Source organism: Staurois parvus, unplaced genomic scaffold (genome assembly GCF_062004578.1).
Source record: "Staurois parvus isolate SC_StPar_1 unplaced genomic scaffold, SC_StPar_1.0 ptg000440l, whole genome shotgun sequence".
Lineage (NCBI taxonomy): Eukaryota > Metazoa > Chordata > Amphibia > Anura > Ranidae > Staurois > Staurois parvus.
In genome coordinates, this window is record NW_028318236.1 from 3,119,352 (window position 1) to 3,146,546 (window position 27,195).

General features: G+C 42.1%; 2 protein-coding genes across 5 annotated transcripts in view; one reads left to right on the forward strand and one right to left on the reverse strand.

Annotated features, from left to right (window-relative positions):
- CEP57 (centrosomal protein 57) overlaps nt 1–1,555 on the reverse strand; it is a 65,478-nt gene extending 63,923 nt beyond the window's left edge. The window contains exon 1 of one of the 3 annotated variants that reach the window (XM_089687929.1): nt 479–1,555. In XM_089687929.1, coding sequence (XP_089544055.1) covers nt 479–508 — 30 coding nt within the window. In that variant the 5' untranslated portion in view covers nt 509–1,555. Of the gene's footprint in view, nt 1–464 lie in introns of all 3 variants that reach the window. The other 2 variants (XM_089687927.1, XM_089687928.1) reach the window with 2 other exon arrangements.
- Nucleotides 987–26,955, forward strand: FAM76B (family with sequence similarity 76 member B). Of its 2 annotated transcripts, none has more exons than XM_089687930.1 (10): nt 987–1,561; nt 4,181–4,245; nt 5,296–5,350; nt 7,808–7,963; nt 9,959–10,155; nt 12,676–12,723; nt 14,865–14,945; nt 18,504–18,654; nt 24,213–24,314; nt 26,600–26,955. In XM_089687930.1, exons 1-10 carry the CDS (start codon nt 1,478–1,480, stop codon nt 26,687–26,689), a joined length of 1,029 nt encoding a protein of 342 aa, XP_089544056.1. In that variant the 5' UTR covers nt 987–1,477; the 3' UTR covers nt 26,690–26,955. The 2 variants fall into 2 exon arrangements, with proteins under 2 accessions (XP_089544056.1, XP_089544057.1); XM_089687931.1 differs by having other exon boundaries at nt 988–1,561; nt 18,519–18,654.
- The last annotated feature ends 240 nt before the right edge of the window (nt 26,956–27,195 follow it).

Below are 27,195 nucleotides of genomic sequence, written 5' to 3' on the forward strand. Positions count from 1 at the left end.
TGCCCTTGAGGCACTTCACCCACATGGATGCTACATTGGGAGCAGCAGCTGTGTCCATGCAGGCAATGCGTCCCAGGGGACAGCAATGGGGGTGGATGGAACATCCTTGCATCTCCTGGCAGGTACACACTGCCCACACACAGGCTGCAGATTCATTTATCACGTGTAGATAAGGTCTAAATCAAAAGAAAAAGAAGGTACCAGCCGACACGTTTCAGGGGCTTGCCCCCTTCATCAGGGCTCCTACTGGACAAGGCTTCCTATAGGATTCCTGAGGCGCACTCTGTCATAGAATGGAGCCATACATGTCACAATGGAGGGGAGACAACTCAATGGGGTAAGGGGGCCATTGATCTGCGTGTATGTAGAGGGATGCAGTAGGGAGCTTTGTACAGAATACACATCAACCAGAGCCAGCAAAGCCCCCATAGTCACAGCCCGCCCTATGACAGCCCCTCACTCACAGCACACATCTCACCATCCTAGGCTGTAGCGCCGCACTTCTCATCTCTTCCTGTAAGCACACAGAGCCCCGCCCCCCTCAGCTCACATAGGCCCAGCCCAGAGCTTAGGTGATGTCATCAAAACACAGCTATCAGCCCGTTATTGACGTTCACGTCGACCAATCAGAAAACGTTTCTTTGGGAAGACATTTGTGGCTCCCAGCTCGCCTCCTTTGGGGTCTTAGACGACAGCCTGGGACAATACTGCTCCTACGTGGTCCGGGAACAACCACACACCAGTCATTCCGCCTCCACATTGCTGCTGACCAATAATAACCCCACTCGGGCGTGGCCTAGAACGGCCCGCCCCCGTCGGCCTTTCCATTGGCTTCAAAATCAGCCAACTGCCATCAAAGCTGCAGTCCTTTTTATGTCGCGTTCGCTGATTGGCCGTAGGTCTTCATTCCCGTTCAGCCATTGGCCGGCCGTATTCAAACGGGTGATTCCCGCTCCGAAACTGGGAGATCCCATTGGCCGCCGCTGCCCTTCCTTTGTGGTGATGCAAGACTGACCAGCATCCGGTTCTAGCGCTCCGTGTTTTTTTTCTTTTCCTCAAAAAATTGTCTTATTGTGGAGTGGTGAAGCGGCGCCGGCTCAGTGTGTATAGCGAGGACGGGAGGATACGGAAAGAGCTAACCCGAAAGCCGGAAACCGCCGCCGCGCCTCAGCCTCTCTCCGGGGCGGATTGTGTAACACGAAGGAGAAAGGAGACGGGCGGGCGCCAGACACAAAAAAGAGAAATAAAGGTCTCAGGCGGGCGGAGGACGCTAAAAATAAGAGACGTTCTGTGGTGGACGAGAGAGCGCCGGGCTAGATACGCGCGAAGGCCGCACGTCCCCCGGAAAATCTTGTGGTTGACCCCGCGAGCGGTCGTCCGGATTCTCTTCCTCGCCGATTGATCCTGTGGTGTGACCCGGAGCGGTCGGGCAGCTTCTCGTCTCTTCCCTTTTGAGTGAAGCCAGCGCCTTCGGAGGATGGCCTCGGCTCTGTACGCCTGCACCAAGTGTCACCAGCGGTACCCGTTCGAGGAACTTTCCCAGGGCCAGCAGCTGTGTAAGGTGAGTCTGCCGGACCGGGGGCCTTGTGCGGCTGCGCCATCCTCCACCTCCCCTGTGGGGCCTGCTGTGGGAGTCGCAGCGCCGAGGCCTCTGGGTCACCAAGGACACTACTACTCCCATCACCAAGGGGGCATACACGGCGCTGTTGCCTATAGCAACCAGTCAGCCTGTGTTCTTAAAGGCATAGTTCACCTTTACTAAAAGCTGTCCATGCAGGTAAGGGGTGACTGTACATAAAAACAATCTGTACAGCTCTGGCTGAAGTTGAAGAATACCCTTGCTATAGGTGTAGGCCATTTACGTGCTGTATGAAGCCTGGCCTGTAAACTCCCAGGACGTTGCTAAGGAGGTTGCTAAGAGAGGTCTAGCTGTTACTGTTCACCATTAATATACAGAATTTATAGCGCCGACAGTTTGCGCAGTGCTTTACAATATAAAGGGGGTAAGTACGGTCTCAGTGCAATAAAATACAAGAAGGCCCTGATCATAAGAGCTTACAACCTAATAGGGAGGTGCAAGTAGTACAACAGGTTATAACTGGGGGGGATGAGCTGATGGAAGTGATAAAAGTTCAATTATTTGGAGGTGGGATAGGCTTTCCCCAAATCAAACTCCCTCACATGTGCTTTCTCCCTCCTGGCGCCGTAGCTTGATTACCCCAATGATGGTGAACAGGCCTCTCTTAGCAACATCCTAGAAGTTTGTTGGTGAGGCTGCATGAAGTGTGTAAATGGCCTAGACCTATATAGCATGAGCTTTATTTAACCCCCCTGGAGGTATTCCCGACTGTAGCTCGGGATTAACTTTCAGTACCAAAAGCGGTAATCCCCGAGCAACACTTGGGAATACCCTGCAGGGTTGCTCTGGGATCCCTCTTGCACTTACCTTGTCCTGCGCTCCCGCGATGTCCCTCCTGCAGCATCCCCGGAAATCTCCTCCGGCCAATGCTGGCATCTGGCTTCCCAGTTCCGTTCCCTGTGAGCTGCGGGACGTACAGGGGACAGAACCGGCGGGAAATTTAAAAATGTTAAAAGTGACATTCACTAAAATCACATAGTAAAACATTACTGTATCAAACCATTTCACATACATTTTGTCCCGAGTGCTTTGTCCTGTGCCCTGCCTGCATGTTTACTGTTCTTTCTGCCTGGAAACTGAGAAGCGTCCAAAAAGCGTCCCTTTAGACCAGCTAGAGAACAGCGATAGTAAATTAGAACCACTTGCAGAATTGAGTGATAATGATTCGTGGGGAAATTCCTCATCAGACACTGAAAACCATGTTGTGCCTAAGCTCAGTGATGTGCGAACTTGGCGCTATATTTCAAATTTCAGTGTTTTTGGTTTGATTATATTATTGAATTACATTTAATATTATATTATTATTTATTATATTATAATTTATGATTTCGTGTTTCAAATTTTAAGATACCCGGGATGTTTACTAGACTCTTGTTCGGACAGATTTCAGTGAGTTATTCCTAAGAATTACAGGTCTACAATAAAAAAGCAACATATTTCCATGCAAAAAAAAGTACCGCTTTGAGCACAGAAATACTGACACAATCAGGCTGCTAGGGAGGTTAACTTCAGTCAGAGCTGCACAGTTTATCTGCATAGGCAGTTTTTTGGTAAAGGTGAACTAACCCTTCATAGCCAAATTTCATCTTTCTGGTAGAAGGTGTTTTAGGAGGCAGGTCCATTTTTATTCATAATATGTTGGCTTCTTGACCAACTTAAGCTGGCCATAGACAGTGCGAATCTGCTAAACTGGCTGAGATTCGAACCATGTGTGGGCAGCCTGAATGTACTCAAGTTGATTGGTCAACTTGGGTACAACCAGCCTATCGGATTTTACATGCAATTATTGGTATCGGCTATTAGGCTTGGTTCACACCTATGTAGTTTGCATTTGACCCGTTTCTGCATTGCATACTGAATACAAAATCAGTGTCCAAAAAACAATAATAAAATGTGAATAAAATTAATACCCTATACTTTGAAACTTAAAAGTCACACTTTCACCCTTGAAAGACCAAAAATATAAATCATGAATCCTCTTTAGTGTCAGTGAATCCTTCCAAATATATTCTTCAGTGTAATAATCCCAAAATATGATCCAATATCGCCGTGTATCTTCAAAAAATAAAAACTGGATAGTGTATAATCCTCAATACATCAGTGATCAAAACCATATGTACATATGTGAAAACACAATATAAAAACACAACGTGAAATAGTGAGGCACTCCGTGTACACTCCAATATAAACGCTTCTCCGTGGCTAGAGTGAATACTCTTACCCTAAATATGTGATCAAACCGCTTTCTAAGATAAATAATTCGATTGGCCACAATCCTTAGGTTATCCCACAAACGCTATACCAGATGCTGGGTTATATCCCATACTTCCAAGCGTGACATATTGCTTCCCAGAGCCATCCATAGGCAATCACTCATAGAAGAAAGATAACCATATAGTGTAGTATGTCACATAAATTAAATCCAGGCTTTATTAGTTGTGCTTACATTAAATAGTATAAAATCGCATTGTGAACTTGTGGATTAGTTGTTGGTGATTTAACGTGTTATGTTGTGACATTAATTTTTATGTTCATTTTTAGGAGTGCCGAATTGCTCATCCAATTGTAAAATGCACCTACTGTCGATCAGAGTTTCAACAAGAAAGGTAAGTAGTTTCAGAGGTTGTGATGGCACAACCCACCCAAAGTCTTGTTTTTGTGATTTATTTATCCTTTTCCATTGGGAGCTCTCTTGCTTCTCATTGACTCAGATACAGCATCAGGAGCCATTGGCTTCTGCTGCTGCCAGTCAGAGCCAGTGAGAAGGGAGGGCAGGGCCAATTGGTGTGTCTTATGGACACACAGAGCAGGATTCAGGAGTGAGCACGCTCCAGTGCCCCATAACAAGAAAAATTTGTCCCTTTGGATGTTGTCACATGAACTGTTGTGATAGGCTCTCAAAAGTTGTGTGCTAATAATCAGATTATCAGACGATCGCTCCGAAAGCGATATTTTTTGTCTGATTTTCTTAGTGTGTATGGACCTTAAGGCTTTACTTGCAGATTAGATGAAAGTACTAGGTAAGGGGGGCTAAACAAACAGATGGTCTGCAAAACAAAACTTTAGGTCAACTTTTTTTCTTTATTTGTACATGCTTGAAAATGCACTAAAATTATGAACTCCGCTTATGAAAACCCTTATTCAATAATAGGTTGCTAAGGGCCTTGTCAGTAGGCATTGTTTTCCTGAATTTGAGGTTTTGAATGCAGATCAGCAACCTCCCAACTTTAAGTGAGCAGTACATATGATAGTTCAGACTTTCTTTTGACTTCCTTTGTATTGCTTTGAATTTCCTTGGGTGCAGCAGGTCTTATTGAGATGTATTTGAACTCCAGACAAAACAGATCAAGCTTTGCATTTGCCATTCAAACACATGCATTTGCATTTAAAAAGTAAAGGTAGTGTTTTGAAGGAACGCCTCTCCACATGAGCACTAAAGGAGATTATTCAGTGACCTTTTTTTTCTCTTTATCAGCTTTGTATATGAAAGCTGAACAACACCCAAACTAGAGTGGCTGAAATGTGCTCTAGTCAATCGCATGTAACACCTAATCAAAGTGTTATTTCAGTTTTCAACTCCCATTGTGTTCTTGTGAATCTATTTATTATCCTATACATGCTTACCCAGGATTTCTTGTATTTTCTTGCTTTCCCAGTAAAACCAACACTATATGCAAGAAATGTGCGCAAAATGTTAAGCAGTTTGGAACGGTAAGTATGGATTTTTGTTATCAATATTCACTTTTAGGTTGGAGACTTATCCGCAGCTTAGTGTTTCTTTGCTCATAAATCCAACACAACCTGGAGACTAAGATTTATTCAGATCTTAACTTAATTAAAGCAGTAGAAAACTCAGTCCATAATTTTGTTCATTATAATCGTTGTGCTTTAACTTCCTGGCCCATGTTCAATACACCTTCCTCACTGCAGCCTGTTAGTAGATGTAGTGACATCAACGATGCATGCGCAATTAGTCCTCCACAGCATGCTTTGTGTGCCGTCAGTTAAGATGGCTTCCTGCCATTCCATCCTCATCAGCGCACTCTGCATTGCTGTGCAGAATCGCGAGAATGCTGATCCTCAGCCAAGTTCCGGAAACACACGTGTTTAGCCACATCACAGCAGGTGTTAACTAAGGCAATCATCCATAGACACAGGGTTGGAAGCATTAGCAGGCTAGATATGGAAGGAGACCCAATATGGTGCTGGCTTCTCCCGATATACAATGAAAATACAGTAAGCAGAAAACACTTGAATTGTTTGGGCAATAATATAGCGATCAGCATGGTGATGACTGCCCTCATATTTAAATTACTGGCTGCTGTGTTTACTAATGCTTTAAAGCCTAACTCTGGACACAGTAAGCTTACTGGGGCTATATTAGTTGAACACCCCATTTCTTCTAAATCCACCTGCCATAGGGTATATTTTCTTCACCCTGCAAATTGTTCTGTTTACTTGCTGGTGAAAGTACACCTCTCAATGTTCTTCTGTGCCTGCTTGGCTGTAAGCGTTATAGGTCTCAGAGACCCCTGCTCTGCATCCAGGGCATTCACAAAACAAAGCGTGAGGCTTTTTTATTGTGAAACATAAAGAGGAGGAGATGCAGCTATAGCGCTGGGGTCTTGTGCTTTTAGCCAGAGTAGTCAGGAAGTACAATAGGAGCTGGGCTTTCACTAGCAGATGACCAAGAATATTGGTGAGGTGAGGAAATACTACCCTATGGCAGGGGGCTTCGGAGAAAATTGGGCGTTCAACTAATTTAACTCTGTGTAGCGTATTGTGGCCAGAGTTGGAATTTAAACACTGCAGCACCACATCTGGCAAGTAAGCTGACCGTGAACCAAACAGAACTTGATGCACTGCGCCTTTTCAAAAACCATAATATAGCTGAGGTGTGTGTGATGTAACAAATCGGGGTTTATGGAGTTCTTGTTTCTTCCATATTGTTATCAGAAAACCTTAACATTTTTGGTGCGGGCCACACTGCTGTCTTTTAACCTTTTGTATGCTTTTTTTGCAAAATAATTGAATAAAAGGGTCAAAGGCAATTAGAACTAGGTAACAATAGTTTCCCTCACCAGTAGATTTCTTTTCCTGGCTGAGGTTCTACTATTGTGCAGTACTTCTTATCTTTTTCTTTCCTGTCTTTTGTCATGTGGGCAACAGCATCAAGATGGGCGCAAGGATATTTTATTCTCTGAGCACTTAATAGTGTAACCTTTTCTTACAGAAGTGGATCATTTTGTTGCATACTTGTTTTGGGCAGGTCTGGGATATGTCATTTTGATCAGTCTCTGGGCTTCTTCATATAGCTGTCCCCTCCTATGTCCATTTTTTATGTGGGCAACAAATTTAATGTTGGTGTACCATCATCCATTGTTTTATTGCACATATCTTCAGCAACAATCTGGATTGGTATCCAGCTTTGTTTGGGGGAGTGGACTAGTCTGAGGCAGTATTTTCTGTGGTTAAGCAAATGTACACCTCTTGTATATCTTCTTACATAGCTGCAAATATCACTGCAGATAAAACCATTGAACATGAAAGTTTTCATACAGTCTGAAAGTCTAGTGTTCTGGTGATGTCATTGTCTGCCTCTCCACTTCAGCCAATCAAAACGTGTTTTGCATTCAGATAATGATCATTCTCTGAAAGGCACCCATGCTAAGCCGTCAACCTCCTGTGTTCACAATGCATTAGGCTGGCTGTTCAGCACGGGACCCGGAAGAAAGTGGAGATCAGTGGAGTAGCAGTGTCTGCTTCAGTGATTTTCAGCTTCCAGAGGCACTGGCCAGGTATGGTATGTACATGGTTACATTTGTCCAAGCAGGACCAATGTAACTGTTTGAAAGATACCATACCTGGAATTCTTCTTTAATGGATAGAGCTGCATTTATTTTTCTTCCCATGTTTTTGTTCTTTTTATATCTGCTTGGAGTTTGACTTTAACAAACAAGGTGTTGGAGAGTGACCATTGAGTGGACTAAAAATGAGTGGTGAGCTCTCGTTTAGATTAGGTACCTACACTTGTGTTAAGCAAATAACCAAATATGTGGACTTGAGTCATCTTGCTTTGCTTTGTGTGCAACATTTTAAATGTAAAATGAAGATCTAAGTTGCACACCATTTCTTTTTTAATTCTAGTGTACAATATTTTTCTTGCAGCCCAAACCTTGTCAGTACTGTAACATCATAGCAGCATTTATTGGCACAAAGTGCCAGCGTTGTACCAACTCAGAGAAGAAATATGGACCTCCGCAGACCTGTGAGCAATGCAAGCAGCAATGTGCTTTTGATCGGAAGGAGGAAGGGAGAAGAAAGGTATTTCAGAATCATGAACCGTGTGTTGTGACTGTATCCCTATAATATTGGTGTTTTAACTGGCTTTAGTAAAATTTCCACCTTTAATTGCCTTTTTTTGTTTTCAATAAAAAGAGAGTGTCGGGGCTATTTCTGACCATGTTCTAAAAATGGTAGCTGCCATTATTTCATATTCTGGATTTGTTGCTTTTACTGGATTGCAGCAAGTAAGGCTCCATGCACACGGGGCGCTTTAATAATGCTAGTAACGTTAGCTGTGTAAAGTCATGTTAAAAAACATGGGTTTTTTTTAGCGTTTTTGTTTTCGCATTTAGCAGCTTTTTTTTTGCATCTGCGCTTAGCCTTTTTTTACAGGGTTTTTTTTTTTTCTGGTCAAAAGAAGTCCAAAAAACGCTGGTTTGCCGCGATGTACTGCATTTTTACAGCTAAAAAACGTCTCTAGAAACCCACTAGTTCTGAGTTGTTTTTCCAGCCAAAAACCGCCCCTGCCAATAAATGTTGATTAGTGTATGTGTGCATGGACACATAGGATAACATGCTGGGGGTTTACCAGCTATAGAAAATACTGTCAAAAGCCAAAAACAGCAGCTGTAAAAATGTCCCGTGTGCATGAGGAAATAAGGCCGAAATACCAATCTGCATACTACTTCTGATTCAGTGATTTGAAAGTATTGACGCCAACATGGCAGCCAAATTACATAAGCAGGTGCGTAAGATCAAAACTGGCAGCTTAAGGGCCTATTCACACCAGTTGTGGTGGGACTGCATTAGGGTGCTATTCAAGAGCGGTCTCGCTGCAAGACAAGTTAAAATGCCTTGTCTTCTATGTGGCTGTTCACACCACCATGATGCAGTGGTGTGCGCTGAAAAAAAAGTATGGCAGGCCACATTTTTTTCCAGCACAGAGCATTGCTGTCCTCCACCTTGTACTGTGCAGCTCCGAGAACTTAAGGAAATCTCACTGTGTGACTTTTCAAGAAACTTTGTTAAAAAAAAACAAATCAAAGGTAAACTGTGCGATTCTCTGTGGTCAGCGCATTGGCACTTCAGTTGTTCCACTGCACACAGATGCAGTGTTCTAACAGCAGCCGGTGTGAATAGCCCCTTAGTGGGTTTCCCGTGTGTGTGTGGCCAAGAATTTGGAGTCAAAGCCCACATAAAGTGATTTCTTCTTTCTGTGGCCCTTTTGCGGAAACTTATCAAGGTGCCTGTCCTGATGACAATGTGGTCATGAGTACAGGAAGGTAAGGGAAATCTCCAACAGGAATATAGTTGAGCCTTGAATTTTTAATTTACAGAACTGCATTTAACACTTAGTTTTCCCTTCTATTCTCTGTGTGGCCTGGTACAGCATTTTATTGTAAGGAAAACTGCATTAAGTGACTTGATTTTTTTTCCCATTTGTGCCTGTGCTGCAGTATAGTAATGTGAATGGGGCCCATAAAAAACAATTGCCTTTTACACATTCAATAAACTTTGTGTGTCAAATGTATAGAATTTTGATACTAATAGTGTGTAAACTAGGAGTTGGAGTTGTGAACCGTCCTGATGGATTTGTGATCTAAGAAGATTCATTTGGTTGTCCTTCAATATCCATAAGCATATGACTTTATTGAGGAATGTGGTCTTTGGCAAAGGAAATAAGATTCCATCCAGTATAAATTTGTGCAGCATTTTGAGTTTTAAAGTGACTGCCTTCTCTGAAGTTTGGTGTATCAGCTGCAGCCAGGGGCGGACTGACCATTTGGAAACTGCCCGAGGGCCCGGGGTGAGTAGGGGGCCCCATGAGATGCCCCTGGTACCTTTTTCATAGGCTTTTTTGAGTTTGGGCAAGGACACAGGGGCCCCATGATCCCCTATTGCCCGGGGGCCCCATGAGTTGTCAGTCTGCCCCTGCCTGCAGCCTTATTGGCGGAGTGACATATGGTTCTTTTGTGATCTTTCTGCTGTTATCAGCTGGACCAGTCACTTGAAGCTGTATATTTCATTCTATAGGTTGATGGGAAGCTCCTCTGTTGGCTTTGCACGCTGTCCTACAAGAGAGTTCTTCAGAAGACTAAGGAGCAGCGTAAAAGTTTGGGCTCCACCCATTCCAACTCCTCCACCTCTTCCCTTACTGAGAAAGACCAATCTAAACATCACCATCATCATCACCACCACCATCATCACCGGCACAGTGGCAGCCACCACAAGTAAGAAGCTTTCCTGTTTGTATTCTGGTTTGCATGTGCTTTTGGCAAGTTACTTGTAGTACTTCTGTTCAGTTAAAAGTTGAAACATACAAGTGTCAGTGTGGCTCCTAAGGATGCCTTTACCATTATTGGACATACATGGACCTGAAGTCTGACTGTCTGAAGTCTGTTAGCTGGCCGCCTACTCTTGGATGAGGCATAACAGAGTAGGCAATCATCTGACGGATTGCAGGTTGTGCATGAACATGCCAGATAGTTTAATTACATTTTGGCATGCATGCTTATTCTTCCTGGCATTAGGATCTGCTGTATACTTGAACTGATGTCAATACAGAGCAGGTGCCTGGACAGTTTGCTCAGCCTAGAGCGTCTGTCTGCCTAATGCAGTGTGATTTAGCCAAGGAGCAAGTTGTCTGAGCCCTGGTTATCAGGCTTGTAGGTTGATTAATGGCTTTAGAAACTGGTTGTATTCTATAGCCACAGGCAAACCAAAGCAAAAATTTCCAGCTTTTAAAAAGCTTTAATGTAGTTCTGTCGGTTAAGCCGAACTTCACCCAAGAGGGGAAGTTCTGATACCCATCCCACCCCCCACAATCCCATATGTGGAATGTGTTTTTTTTTTTTTTTTGGCACGGGGTGGGTATCTGAATTTGCCAGAAACCCACTCCCAATTCCAAGCCAACCGCCTAGGCATCGAACCAGGAGTTGCCCACCTCCTTCCCCCCCCTCAGCCTCTTGGGACATGTCAGAGGTCCCAGGAAACTGTGGGACCGTTCACAGGGCGCAGCACGGCTCATGCTTGTGCAGTGGGAGTCCGGCTGTGAAGCCACAAGGGCGAAGAGCCTGTCGGGTGAAGAAATCACTGGATCCTGGAACAGGTAAGTGCGTGTGCGGTTTTTTTTTTTTTTTTTTTTTTTTTTAAGTCAGCAGCTACAGTATTTGTAGCTGAAGACTTTTAATAATCAAATGTGCTCACCCTCCTACCTCTCAGTGCTTAGTGCTGGAGTGACCTATAGAGAGAGGCAATTACTGTCATGGGGGAGGAATTGGACATATACCAGTTTTGTAAATGTAGGTATTTACAAACCATTTGAGAGGGTTAGTTTGAACAGTCTGAAGGTAATGTGGCACTGGAGGGTGCCTTTTATTGTAACTTCCAGACTGTTTGGTTATTGTCTCATATGAGTTTACTATGGGAATGCTAAGGAATTACAGGACATTTCACATCATATAATGTTCTGCAAAACAGCATATGCAAACTGAGAAGTCAAAAGATCTATTATCTGTCGCCTGTAGAAGCATGCTGAGAACTGGGGATCGATATTTGATAGATATGGCCACCTAAAACTAATATCTTAGTGTGCTGGTGGACTGTATTATCTTTTGCTGCTTCTCATCTTGCTGCTAGTGTCCCACCAATGCTGTGGAGTATTAATCCATACTACTTATAATGTAAAGATATAAATCCCAATAAGGAGTATGGCAAATAGTGATGGCTGTGACAAATGGGATACAGAGAGGGCCATGATGTGAAAGGAGGGAGGGGGCTTTGCTAGTCAGAATTCAGAGACACCATGCATGTACCATTTTACCCTAGGTTCACACCTCAGCGTTTTCTGCAGTGTTTTGCAGGAACGTAGTACAGTCCATTTAACATGATTTCCTATGAGACATGTTCACATCTGCACTTTTTCACCCGGTGCGTTTTTTGGAACGTGTCAGGGACTTTTTTGAACGCAAAAAGTTGTGTTTTTGATTCTAAAGACTTCAATGGAAATGCTGCAGAAAAGCATGAAGGGGGAAGAAACGCAAAACACAATGCAGAAACGGCTCAAACGCAAGCTGCATAGGTGTGAACCTAGCATTAAGAAACAGTAAGGTCGTTTTGAAATTGATGGCAGCAACTTGTCTCAAAAGAATGTTGGTACAGGGCCATGTCTACCATGGTATAGCATCCCCTCTTCTTTTAACACCACTCTGTAAGGCTTTATGCTTTACTGAGGTATTTATAAACTTTTTTTGGTTTTCTTTTTTTCCTGGCAGGAGAAAAGCTGCATCAAAAGTGTGCGTGTGTGGGGGGGGGGGGTTTCCTGCCTCTAAGCGCCCCTGCTTCAACTCCTGTAAACACCTATGTGTGCATACAGGCTAACAGAGGGGCAGGGGAAAATATGTCAAACGCCTACAAAACCGGCATTTTGAGCTCAAGTGTGAATGGGGCCTTAATGTCTGCGAACTAGGGAGACCAGTTGCTGGAGTTTTGGGAGAAGAATGTTTTCCCATTCCTGCTTGATGTAGAATTCTAATTTCTCAGCAGACCTGGACCTTCTTTATCTTGTTTCCTTTTCAAGGTGCACCAAATATTTTCATTTGGTGGGAGCTGGGATTGTAGTTTGACTTGAAAATAACTTGCTTAGCAGTGTAGTAATTGCCAGCACATGTTTTTAGTTGTTTTACTCTGAAATCTATCCAGGTAAATATTTTTTTCCCAGCAACATAATTATGTTTTTCTTTCATTTTTAGAGTTAGCAGTCTAAGCCCGGAATCAGAGCAGGGAATTTGGAAACAAAGGTAAGTTTATTGAACAATATGCCTTTTTTTTCTTTTTTATATCCTCTACAAGTGTACAAATAAAGGTACAGACATTATCTGTGTACAAGTAATGGCAATAATACTTGGCATGTTTTTTACTGTGGGTATTTAGTTTCTAATGTTTTTGAATTCACGTGTGATTTTTATGTAAATAGATAAAGTCTTTCTAAAGGTTTAAAATGACACTAAAGCTTAATTTAAAATAAACATGTCTATATTTACCTGCTCTGTGCAGTGGTTCTGCACAGAGCAGTCCTGATCCTCTTCTTTTCGGGTTCTCTTCAGCGTTCCTGGCTCCTCCCTCTCGAGCAGTGACCCCAGGGAAAGCTGCTCGCCCTGGGGGCGCCGCTGCATTCTCTTTCTCAAGCCGCTGATCTGTGCATCCATAAGACACAGTCATGGCTAGGGACTAGAATGCATGAAGGTAAAAGAAAAAACACTTTTACCTTAAAGTGTTACTAAACCCAGGACCCTGCATTTACTGTATCTGGTCTCCCACAGTACACAGAACATGGAAGTGCAATTATTTTAGTAAATATAAACTGCTAAATACCTTTTCTCATCAGCAATTAGAGCAGTCTTGTGACTTCAGCAGACCACTGGTTAAAGCTAGTAGGAGGAATTTTCTTTCTGCTCTAGGAGGATGCAGAACCCCTGACCTTAGGACAGTGCTGAATGGCCCTGTGCTGATCACATGCACTCTCCCAAGAAAGAAAACCTCTCCAGCAATACACACCAAACTGAGCATGTGCATGTGGCTATGGATGAACATTCGAACAGTGCAGTGCTCGATGCAGCGGCACTGCTCTCTCTTCTCACTGTACATGGAAGCAGCAGCTGGAGCCATTGGTTGCTGTTGTCGCTCAAATCCAGTGACGAGGAGGGTCTGAGTCGTGTGTGTGTCAATTGACACAAACAGCCCGGCACAGGAGCTGAGCCCACATGCTGGCCACCATAGGAAGCAGTTTACTGTGCTGTAACATAGAGAACAGTAGTAGAGAGCACAGGCAGGGGACCCGAGAAAAGGAGGATCAGAGAAACCACTGCACAGAGCAGGAAAGTATGATCTGGCATTTAAAAAAACAATCACTTTAAAGAGACTAGGTGCCCTGCCAGAACTAAAGTCTTTTTTTTTAATTTTTTCTTCACGTTTTTACAATGCATTTTTGCTGGAGTGCGCTGTAGACCAACTCAGAATGAACATCGTAATCTTGTTCTATATCTTCTGAGCTCAGCTTGCTTGCTTTACTGCTCTCTGTCACTTGTTTCTCTTAATGAACTACAGTGGCCGCCAGTTCACAGCCTCTCTTTTTTTTATTCTGCCATACTGCTATTAAAATGTCATCATTCTGCATCTTTAAATCTGCTGGATTTATGTCTGGTCAGCCTTTTCAAAGCATATGTAAACCCAAAAACAAAAAAGTTAGTTTGCCTGTGCTTAGATTGTGTGGCTGCATTTTTTTTCTTCCTTATTTTTTCCCTCCAATTTTCACCTGTAATCCTGTACATAACACACTTCCTGTCCACCTTGGTGCAGCGTTTACTCTTTCCCTGTATCTATAGATGGAGCCAGGGTTGTTACTCAGCCTGGACTTTAAATATGTCTGCCTTTTGTTGACCTCCATTAAGTAAGTGTTGGTTGGATGAGAAGTTTACAAAAGAAAGATGTTTTGATGAATCCGGTTCAGCTCACAGAAAGTGACACGGACAATGTATTATGGATTTAATACATTATTTAAGAACAGACCCCCCCACCACAAAATGTTCCTGTTCTGGTGAAAACTTGAAATTTTATATTTTTCCCTACATTATAGAATATTCAAAGCAGTGAAATTGTCATTCTCCCGTCATTCCCTGGAGATGAATCAGTTACTGTAATTTAAACTAATGTACTAGAAAGATTCATCTGCAGTAAAAGTGTGGTGAATGGTCACATTCCCTGCTTTATAAATATACTTTTGAGATCCAGTGATGGTGGTTTCCAGGATAAATGTTGTGAAACACTTAAACAGGTACACAGGTCTGAATAGGGAACCTAACGGGTTCAAGAAAAAAAAATTACATCTCAGTAATTCTGGGGTTCAGATTTTGCCTATACATAAACCTATTTTTTTTTCCAGTCATAAATCCACTACAGCAATTCAGAATGAAACTCCAAAGAAAAAGCCCAAATTGGAATCAAAGCCATCTAACGGAGACAGGTATGCTTAGTCACCTTTTGTTCAGAGGGGCATTGGGGGAGGGGGAAAGGTGGATTTAGTATACATAATTATCAAGCTGTTATATAGCACTTCTACAAATATAACTTTACTGGAGGTCCAATGCTGCCCTCTGCTTCCAATTGTCAGCTCTTTGCAGCATATGTGCCAGAAATTGAGAGCCAACCATCTTAATTTGTTATACGGGATCATTTATATCTCTAGAAATTACTCCGCTCCAAAATATGTAAAAAAATTCAAATGACAAGGCAGAATGGCTACAAGGCAGAAAGCAGAGCCTGCATATTTAAATAAATAAATGCCCACAACTACTTTTAGGCCTCTGTTAGGAAGGGAGGGGGAGGGCAATAAAAATGTGTGGTTGAGCTGCAGTTTTGCTCACCTCCAATCAATCCAGTGTATATGGCTTTGCCGTGAGTCAAGGCTTGTGGTTGTGCCATGATATTTCCATGAATAAAAACCCCCTTCAGCTAAAAAAAAAAAAAAAAAAAGGTATTCAGAAGGTAGAAGTATCGCCTCCCAAACATTTAGCAGCTGCTGCTCTACCACCCTCTAAAAAGCAATCCAACGTGGATTCCTTTTTTAGGAAAAGTAGTAACGAGTGCCATTCATGTAAACAAGCCCTATAGCTACAATCTATATACAGAAGTATGGTTTGTAATGTTAATACTTAATTTTAAAGCGGAACTTTACACATAACAATTGATAAAAAAATGTTCTTTAGCAAGGGGCATACATTCCACATTAATCATTTATGCTACCAAAATTATTGTGTGCTGCTGTTCTGGTTTCTTCCCAGAGCCCTGAGCAGCAGTTAAAGCAGAACTAAACCCTCCGATCTTTTATATCCAAGAAGCTGCCATCTGTTTGATCTGCAACTGCCATGGTACTGCACATGTGATCAGTTGTGACACCAGCCATTGGATGGTTTGACAGCTTGGTTTTGAACACAAGCAAATGTGGCATTCCTGGCATGCTGGGAATGCTGTTTTTTATTATTATTTTTAACTGTTAAATCGATCAGTTTGGTTCCGCTTTAGTGTTTAGACTGTCGGCAGATCGGCCTCTACAAATTCAGCACAGTGCCTAAAAATAAGGAGCAACTGAGCATGTGCAGACAATATATTACTATTAAACCGTATAGGCACTTATGTGTAATGTTTTACATAACTTTATACCTGCAGAAGGGGCCAGCATGAAGTGATCTAGCAGGACATCATTTTCTGACTAAATTCCACTTTAAGAATTGATTTTAAAGTTAACATTTGCTGTGCCCACACAGAGCAAAGCATTAGATTCTTAGTTTCCTTTTCCCCTAAGCACATACTTTATTTGATCTCCTACCCCTCTGTTCAGCCACCTGTAGTGAAGAAAATTGATACTTCTGGATTTCAGTTCCACTTTTAAGTCAGACTTGCAATAGGAATGCTGTGAATTAGTTTGGAATCTTTAGGTGTTCCTGGTTAGCAACTTAAGCAGCCAACACACCAGAGTTCAGAAATGGCAGACTGATTCCCTTTTAATTAAACCTTTAATATCGTCGTACTAATAAGACCTATAGATGAAATAAAGACCTGTGTGCTTTTAGTGATGTGTCCTTGTACGGTTTGTTTTTTGTGTGATAGCAAATGACTTTAATATTACTCTAGTTTTTTCCTAAAGTGTAAGGTTTTTAGCCAATTTCTATTTTGGTAGAATGGGGAAATATTAGGAACACTCAAACTATCATTGCTGTCTGTTGTCCTAGGGGGAGATTCCTCTTACCTCCTGTCTTAGTGACAGGTGATCAGAGGGACAGGAAGTAATGGAGATCCTCTTAGAAAATAGGTGCAATTAAAAACCTTTTATGCAGGGTAAAGTGATCAACATAGAAATTGCCATCTTTATTGCTGCCTCCATCCTCCTCTAGTCACCCTCCCTTTCCTCTTGTACCTTTATCACGGGGTCTGGGTCAATCTCATCAGTAGAGCCACAGACCGAAATAAAAACCTCCCAAAAAGTTTTGCCTGGTGTTGAGCTTTAGGAATTGATGTGAATATGAAAAACAAAGTAAATCTTTCAGCCATTTATAGAGTATTGGTTAATATTGTCAGAATGGAGGTACCTTCTCTTGTGCTTGTAAGTATATTTCGCAATCCTTTTTTATTGTGTGTAGAGCACCTGGATCTCAGGACCCACGCTATACATAAGACTATTTTTTTTAAAAAGCAGGATGGCTGTACTGCAGCCATATCACTGCTTTAACCACTTACCCTCCTGAGGATTTACCCCCCTTCCTGACCAGACCATTTTTTTGTGTTGCGGCACTGCATTGCTTTAACTGTCAACTGTGCGTTCATGCAATGCTGCAACCAAATGAAATTTACGTCCTTTTTTCCCCCCCCCCCATGAATTGAGCTTTCTTTCAGTGGTATTTGATCGCCTGTGCGGTTTTAATTTTTTTTTTTTTGCGCTATTAAAAAAAAAAAACTATTTTTTGAGAAAAAAACAATATTTGGACTTTTTGCTATTAAACATGTCCAGTAAAAAAAATTTAAAAAATCAAATTTCGTCATAAATTTAGGCCAAAATGTATTCTGGTATAAAAAAAAAAATACCAATGCACGTAAATTAATTGGTTTACGTGAAAGTTATAGCATTTACAAATGGAGGTATAGATACTGGGATTTTTTTTTTCTACTGTAATGGCGGCAATCAGCGGGACTGCTGTGGAAGTTCTGACACGGGGGGGGGGGTGGTGGGGACTGACTTGGTGTCGCTGACATCTGCAGTGACACCAATACAGTAATCAATGCTACAAAAAAGCACTGACACTGTACTAATGGCACTGGGCAGGAAAGGGTTAATATGAGCGATCAAAGGGTTAATTATGTGTAGGGAGTGTTTTACAAGGGGGCGAGAGGTGTGGGCTTCATTGTAAGCACACTGCTCTGGATGGCTGCGCTGTGCTCAGCCATCCAGAGCAGTGTGCCCGAACCGACAGGGAGGAAGACTGCTTGCAAACAAAATAGTCTTTCTCCCCGTTGGAGATACTTTGTAATCACTGGGAACCGGCGGGTAATTACCCCCTACCCAAAAATGCAAAATCACATATATATATTTATATATACACATGATTTTGCGCATCCCTGCTGCCTTGTAGCAGTATATCTGCTATAGGGTGGCGGGGAAGCAGTTAATAAGCAGCGCGATGTACCTTACAAAAGTCAGCTGTGTAGCATTGGCCTGGGACCTATATGCGCTCCCTAAGCACAAGGAAAAATAATTGTGGATTGTCAGACTTCGGACAGCAGGTGTTTAAATATATATATATATATATATATATATATATATATATATATATATATATATATATATATATATATATATATATATATATAATGTATATTAGATAAGTTTGCTTTAGTTGTAACAGTGATGATGTTAGGAGTAGTTGGTGGCATTGTTACTAGTTGTGTTGTACTGAAATGAAAAGTATAATAGTCTGTGCTGTGAGAAACACACAATTCTTCGGTATTACAATAAATATTCAAATTCCAGCATGTTTTATTTTAGTAGTTCAATCACTCAGTCGACTGACAGTGGTGGTACAGACAACTTTGTCCTAATCAGCCAACTGAAAGAGGAAGTCATGTCTCTGAAACGTCTCTTGCAACAAAGAGACCAAACCATTCTGGAGAAGGATAAAAAGGTATGTGTGAGTGCCGAGTCAGTTTTCATAATTTTCTTCCTTTTTGTAGACATTTACCTCCATGCAGCAATCTCATGCTTCCATTAGCTACTTTGATTTTATTTTCTTATATTGAAAGCAGGAAACTCAATGTGCTTGGATGCCTGTGTGTGTATATACAGTGTATATAATGGTGGCGCCGATACAGGTTTTGTATCAACGAGTACAGTGTATATAGGGGTTGCACTGATGCAGGTTTTTTTTATCAGCGAGTACGAGTCCCAATACTCGTGCTTAAGTATTTGCCTATACCAATTACTGGCCTTAAATCGCACAGCAAAGAATCGTGTGCGTTTTGATCAGGAATGCAGTGCAATTCCTGTCCAAATCACATGCGGTCTCCCTGCAGGTGTGAAGCTATTTGCAGTTCGATTAGAGCCATTTATTTCATATGGCTCCAATCGTACTGCACCCGCAGGGTAAACTGCATGTGATTCGGACGTGAATTGCATCGTGTTCCTGTTCAAATAATATGCGATTCTCTGCAGTGCAATTTTGATCCCATTAATTTTGTATAGGCTCAAATTGCACCGCAAAGGCATCGATTTTAGGTATTGGAGTATTTGCACAAGTACTCGTGTAAATGGTCAGTGTTGGTCCCTTTCTGTGCTTTGCTTTCATGTACATTGGGAAGCCCCAAAGAGCAAGGGAAATCACTCTGACTCATAATATGTCTTCTGGTTTTACTGTTATACATAAAGATTATCTAAACCCAAAGACCGAAATGTAATATATTTCAACTTGCTAGTCCTTAGATGTGGGGCTGCATTATTTTTTCACTTTTCAGGCAAAGCACATGTTCAGCAGGTATAGAACATACCCGGTGATCTTGCCAGAAATGCTGGCTCCTTTCCATTTGTGCTCAAAAGAAAGCACAAAGAAATCTTGTGTGGACTACTGGTCCCATCAATCCACCATATAATGGAGATGAGCAAAAGCAGACATGTTTGAAGCCCAGCCTGTGTGATAATTGTGCTTCCGATCTCTGGATACAGTGTGGAGGGAAAAAGTATAGAAATGAAGGGACGGGAAATGTTTTATATTCACTGGATCACCAGGTTAACAGGTTAAAATAAAGGGGTGGGGGACCTGAAAAAGGAACATTTAATGTACCCACCACATCTAAGACTGGTAAGCTGTAATATTGTTTTTTTGTTTTTTTTTTATGTGCTCTATTATGCTGGGTATTCATTTTGAATCAAGACACTTCTCAAAACAGAAATCAGGAGAATGTCACTGCACAGGGCTGTGCAAAATCGTGTGTGTACGTGTGTGTGTACGTGATTTGCTTTCCCGGGTATGGAGTGCTCATGCGCACCGTCATTGGTGGCTAGGCATGCCAATCACTGGGTCCCTGCTGGAGATTCCCTGCCAGCACTTGGCGATCACCGTGCATAGCTGACAGGGGAAGAGACCTGTGTGTAAACTGCCAGCAAGGACATGTTGTGTTGTATCAGTAAAACGGTTAACCCTTTGAGCCCAATAGTTAACTCCTTGCCTAGTGTCGTTAGTACAGTGTCAGTGCTTTTTATTAGCACTGATCACTGTATTAGTGTCACTGGGGATGTCAGTGGCAGTTAGTCAGTTCCCACCCAGTGTCAGAATGCCTGCCGCAGTCCCGCTATAAGTCACTGATTGATTGCCGCCATTACTAGTATAAAATAAAAATTCCAGTATAACGCCATTTGTACACGCTATAACTTTCACGTAAACCAATTAATTTACACATATTGGGATTTTTTTTTCTTTTAGCGAAGATGTCGCAGAATACATTTTGGCCAACATTTATGCTGAAATTTGATTTTTAAAAAAGAATGTTTTATTTGACATGTTTATTAGCAAAAAGTCAAATATCGTTTTGTTCTTTTTCAAAATTGTTGGTCTTTTTTTTGTTTATAGTGCAAAAAATAAACTCAAAAGTTTATTTTTAAAGAAAGCTCTATTTTTGGGGGGAAAAAAGGACATACATTTAATTTACAGTGTTGCATAACCGCGCAATTGGCAGTTAAAGTAACCCAGCACCGTATCGAAAAAAATGGCCTAGTCAGGAAGGGGGTAAATCCTCTGGAAGCAAGTGGTTAAAATAGTTTGTTAGATCCAACTTGGTCCAAACTATTTCCTTCATAAACCCGCTGTGAGCGTTGTATAAACTGTAGCCTCAGCTATGTTCTGGATACAGTGCTGTGTTTCGGCAGTGGTAGAGGGACTTCAAGTCCCACTTCTGGAAGAAAATCGATTCAGGCTGACAGCTACTCACCCATTCACAGGAAACTTTGTATTTTCTGAATGAGTACAAGGCTTCCTCTGATTGGCTGAGGTGTAAAGGCGGACAGATGATGTCACGATCGCCAACTCCGCCAATCAGAGGAGCGGGAAGGGAAGTGTAGAAGTGTATCGCCTTCCCCCCCGGCACCTGGAACACAGCATTGTATACTGTGTAGGTAGCTAGTGATACATAGTTTTATACAGTGCTCACAGATGGGGAGCACATTTGTTAGCGAACATAATAGTTTGTTGTAGCCAAGTTGGTCCAAAAAAACTATTTTAAAGTGATAGAAAGCTGGATTTAGACTTTAGCCACTAAAGTAATATGAAATGCAGCATTGCCTTTATAAAACAGTCTCGGCACCAAACCAGAAAAAATGAGCTCCATCTCTGCTTATGGGTAAGTAGGCAGAGTTATGCAAGCCATTGCTCCCCCCCCCCCCCCCCCCTCCTTTTAGCTATCAATGCAAAAACGCTGGTGTAAAGTACAGATATAGCCATAATTTTACAGAGCCAATATTGCCAACTTGCTCACGGCCATTTCATTTTTCTTAGCCCCTATCAATGCAAGATACAGTGGATACAAAAAGTGTACAAACCCCTGTTAAAATGTCAGGTTTCTGTAATGTAAAAAAATTTGATTATTATTATACAGTATTTATAAAGCGCCAACAGTTCTCTCAGCGCTGTACATTACAGTGTGAGACAATACATGCGACAGTACAATAATACAGTGCGATACATGAGGGGTTTGAGGGCCCTGCTCCTTGGAGCTTACAATCTAGGAGGGAGGGGATAGTGGTACAGGAGGAAATAGCTGTGGGGGATGGAGTGGTAGGAAGAGTGGAGGAGGTCAGCAATTAGCAGAGTGGGGTAGGCTTCCCTGAAGAGGTGGATTTTCAGGGTGCGCCTAAAGGAGAGGAGAGTAGGTGATAGTCTGATGGATTGGGGTAGGGAGTTCCAGAGGATGGGGGAAAGCCCTGGAGAAGTCCTGGAGGCGGGCATGGGAGGAAGAGACCAGGGAACTAGAGAGAAGGAGGTGTTGTGAGGAGCGAAGAGTGTGTTTTGGGTGGTATTTGGATATTAGGTCGGTGGTGTAGTTTGGGGCAGTATTATGGACAGCTTTGTACGTCAGTGTAAGCATTTTGAATTTGATCTGTTGGGCAATCGGAAGCCAGTGGAGGGATTGGCAGGGGGGAGTGGAGGAAACGGAGCGGTTGGTAAGGTGGATGAGTCTGGCCGCAGAGTTCAGGATAGACTGAAGTGGGGATAGCCTGTGGCGAGGCAGGCCAGTGAGGAGGGAGTTGCAGTAATCGAGTCGTGATTTGATGATCATCAGATAAATCATTTCAGAACTTTTTTCCACCTTTAATGTAACCTATAAACTGTACAACTCAGTTGAACAACAAACTGAAATCATTTAGGTGGAGGGAAGTAAAAATAAAAAACTAAAATAATATGGTTGCATAAGTGTGCACACCCTTAAACTAATACTTTGTTGAAGCACCTTTTGATGTGATCACTCAATCTTTTTGGGTATGAGTCTATCAGCATTTACAATATTTGCCCACTCTTCCGTGCAAAAACACTCCAAATCTGTCAGATTGCGAGGGCGTCTCCTGTGCACAGCCCTCTTCAGATCACCCCACAGATTTTCGATCGGATTCAGGTCGGGGCTCTGGTTGGGCCATTCCAAAACTTTAATCTTCTTCTGGTGAAGCCATTCCTTTGTTGATTTGGATGTATGCTTTGGGTGATTGTCATACTGAAAGATGAAGTTCCTCTTCATGTTCAGCTTTCTAGCAGAAGCCTGAAGGTTTTGTGCCAATATTGACTGGTATTTGGAAATGTTCATAATTCTTTGTACCTTGACTAAGGCCCCAGTTCCAGCTGAAGATAAACAGCCCCAAAGCATGATGCTGCCACCACCATGCTTCACTGTGGGTATGGTGGGTGATGTGCAGTGTTTTTGCGCCAAACATATCTTTTGGAATTATGGCCAAAATGTTCAGCCTTGGTTTCATCAGACCAGAACACATTTTCCAATGTGCTTTTGGGAGACTTCCGATGTGTTTTTGCAAAATTTAGCCAGGCTTGGATGTTTTTCTTCGTAAGAAAAGGCTTCCGTATTGCTACTCGGAATACGGGAGATTGTTGTCACATGTACCACACAGCCAGTACTTGCCAGATATTCCTGCAGCTTCTTTTAATGTTGCTGTAGGCCTCTTGGTAGCCTCCCAGACCAGTTTCTTCTCATCTTTTCATCAATTTTGGAGGGACATCCAGTTCTTGGTAATGTCACTGTTACGCCATATTTTCTCCACTTGATGATGACTGTCTTCACTGTTTTCCATGGTATATCTAATGCCTTGGAAATTCTTTTGCACCCTTCTCCTGACTGATACCTTTTTAACAATGAGATCCCTCTGATGCTTTGGAAGCTCTCTGCAGACCATGGCTTTTGCTGTAGGATGTGACTAAGAAAATGTCAGAAAAGACCTACTAGAACAGCTGAACTTTATTTGGGGATAATCAGAGGCACTTTAAATGATGGCAGGTGTGTAATGACTCCTATTTATTGTGATTGCTTAATTCTGAACACAGCTACATCCCCAGTTATAAGAGGGTGTGCATACTTATGCAACCACATTATTTGAAATCTTTTAGGAGGGGGAAGTAAACATAAAAAACAGTGTGTTTTTCAATTGAGTTGTACAGTTTATAGGTCATATTACAGGTGGAAAAAGTTCTGAAATGATTTATCTTTGTCTTTTTTTTTACATCACACAAACCTGACATTTTAACAGGGGTGTGTAGACTTTTTATATCCAGTGTATAGATTTACTGTATTACCATTTGTGTTGTTCATATTCTCCATATTCCATTTGCCTTGTCTGTTCTTCAGCAGTGTTAAGAGGTGATGAAGGGTTCCTGCCACCTGAAGGAAGTGATGTAACCAATCCCTCACAGGAAGTTTTCAGTAGAAACCATTTTAATTCGTTGATAGGAATTGGGCTTGTATTAGGGCAATTCTATCCCTTCCCAATCCTCCCCTTCTGCATTTTTTTTAGTCACGTATTTGTTTTACTAACCTGTCCCATCAGTTTAGTGTAATTAAAGTGAAAAAATAAGTGATTTTATTTTTTTCCCATGGTTTTCATTTGAAATTCTAGACCCCAGTAGATATTTACAGCATGGTGTTTTAAATACTTCTCTTTTTTTTTTTTTTTTTTTTCTCTTTCTCTCTCTTTAAGTTGACTGAACTGAAAGCAGACTTCCAGTACCAAGAGAATAACTTGAGGACAAAGATGAATGGCATGGAGAAGGCTCACAAGGAATCGGTTGAGCAGTTGCAGGTAAGCATTTCTTATGTTTTCTGCCTGTTGTATTAACCACTTGCCTACCGGGCACTTTTACCCCCTTCCTGCCCAGGCCAATTTTCAGCTTTTCGCATTGTTGCACTTGGACATTTGCGCGGTCATGCAACACTACCTATATTAAATGATTCATTTTTTTCACACAAATAGAGATTTTGGTGGTATTTAATCGCCACTGTGTTTTTTATTTTTTGCGCTATAAACAAAAAAAAATGCAAAATTTTAAACATCTGATGGGTGCCACTGCTGGGCACTTTTGGGGCTGCACTGATAATACGTGCCCTGATTATCAGTGCAGATGTGCTCTGTGACACTTTCCGGTTATCGGCAGTACTTTCCGCACGCTGTGACAGTCAGTGTCAGGAAAGTGCTGCCAATAACCGACAACTGTACTGGACACAGCTGATCACGTGGTAAAAGGGTGCTATGATCACAGACAGCACCCGGTGCGTGCTGCTGGGGCCCACAGGGGAAACGTTCTGGAAGGACGCCATATGACACCCCTCCCAGAACTGGACAACTGCGCTGTAGCCGTCAACTATAGCCTGGTTGTAAAGTGGTTATTAAGCCTAAACTTTTTTTCTTTTTTTTTTTTTTTATATATAGGATAAGTTCACCTTTGAGAACATGTTACATGTTCCAACCATTTTTACACTGAAGCATGCAACATGCTCCTGCAGTGGCATGGTACTCTGAGTCCTGTGTATGACAGCAGTACGGGGAGAAGATCCCCATGCCAGCTGTCAATCTGAAGAGTACCTGTGCGGGGCTCCGCCTACACAGCCGCGTCATTCATTCACAGAGTTTGGTGACTGAATCAACTCGATGAACTACCATGGCGCTGTTGTGCTCTGTTGTAGTTATTTGATTCTTCCTGTCAATGTGAAACTGCCTGCCCATACTTGCAAAATGATGTGCATTTGTTATTTTTATGTTTTTAATGGGAACTTATCCTATAATGCTTTCCAAGCATTAACCACTTCCTGACCAGGCCATTTTTTGCTTTACGGCACTGCATTACTTTAACTGACAATTGCATGGTCATGCAACGCTGCACCCAAATGAAATTTACATCCCTTTTTGCCACAAATTGAGCTTTCTTTCGGTGATATTTGATCGCCTGTGCGTTTTTTATTTTTTGCGCTATAAAAAAGACAATTTCGAGAACAATATTTTTTACTTTTTGCTATTAAACATGTCCAGTAAAAATAATTTTAAATCAAATTTTGTCATAAATTTAGGTCAAAATGTATATTGCTACATGTCTTTGCTAAAACAAAATCCCAATTCGTGTAAATTAATTGGTTTAAATGAAAGTTGTAGCGGGGGGTTTTTTTTTTTGTAATTTTTACTAGTAATGGCGGCGATCAACGACCTTATAGCGGTTCTGTGGCGGGCATTCTGACACTGGGGGGAACTAACTTGGTGTCACTGACATCCCCAGTGACATCAATACAGTGATCAGCGCTAATAAAAAGCACTGACACTGTACTAGTGGCACTGGGCAAGAAGGGGTTAACATCTGGGGCGATCAAAGGGTTAACTGTGTGCTGAGTGTGTTTTACTATGGGGCCGAGTCTGTGTGCTTCACTGTAAGCACACTGCTTTGCTTTGAATGACTGTGTACAGGACAGCCATGCAGTGTGAACGATCTGACAGGGAGAACCGTTTTCTTTACATACAGTTATCCTCCCCGTTGGAGATACTTGGCAATCACAGGGTGCTGGCGAGTAATCACCGGCCGGGATCCAGTGATTGACAGTTGCGGCCGAGAATGGCGGCATGGGTAGGGCTCGCACGCCCACTACCCGGATATGCAAAGTCACGTGTGTGTATATACGTGATTTTGCGCATCCGGCTGTGCCGCCCTGTAGCAGTATATCTGCTATAGGGTGGACTGGAAGCCGTTAAGGTAAAAAAATGCTTCCGTATGTGCACCGCCCCTTATACTTACCTGTGCCTGTCTGTAGGGGCTCTCTCCTCTTTTCTGCTCACAGGCTTTGCTGAACAACTGAAAATAAATGCATTTTTCAAGTTAGCAAGCAAAATATATGCTAAATGTATTAAGAACAGGTTCTGGTGTAATCACACAATGTCCAAGCCATAATGAGGTTCTAGAAAACCTTTGTTGTATGACCACCCTTAGACGTTAGTGGAGCTTATACTCTAGTTGAAAGTTTCCATATCACATTGGAAGTGTGTGGATGTATGTGGTGTCCTAACTTTTTTTTTTTTTTTTCTTTCTTTTTTTTTTTTATCTTTAGGGCAAAAACCGGGAATTACTGAAACAAGTCGCAGCTCTGTCAAAGGGTAAAAAATTTGATAAAAGTGGCAGCATCCTGACATCCCCCTGAGGACCTGTTTTACAGGAGGACACAGTGTTAGTCTGTGAAGCCCTTAAAATGGTTTTAGTCACAAGGGAATCTTCATTTTTAGCCTATTTTATAGTCTATACTGGACTCTTTTAATTATAAACCGCTCAGAAACAACCAACTTCAACTGGCTTGAAGACACCTCTGATCCACTTCAGCTGTGGAGGAAGAGCATCACTAAGAGTGTCAATTTCCCAAAAAAAAAAAAAGCAGAAGGCAATACAAAGAAAATAAAACTTAGATCAGCAGCTGGAGTTGTTTTATTGACGCTCACATTTTTGAGTTTTTTTTTTTTTTTTGTTTGTTTTAAAAACAGTGTTTTTAATATTGTGGCAGGGTTGATGATGGTGCTTATACCTTCTGCTGTCAGCAACAGGTAAAATGCTTTGGAAGATAGTGTGCTGCTGGTTTCCCTTCATCATAGAAGGGTTAAAGGGGACTCCACCCAAACCGTTTGGGCAGAAAGGGTTGGTGAGGCAAATATTTAA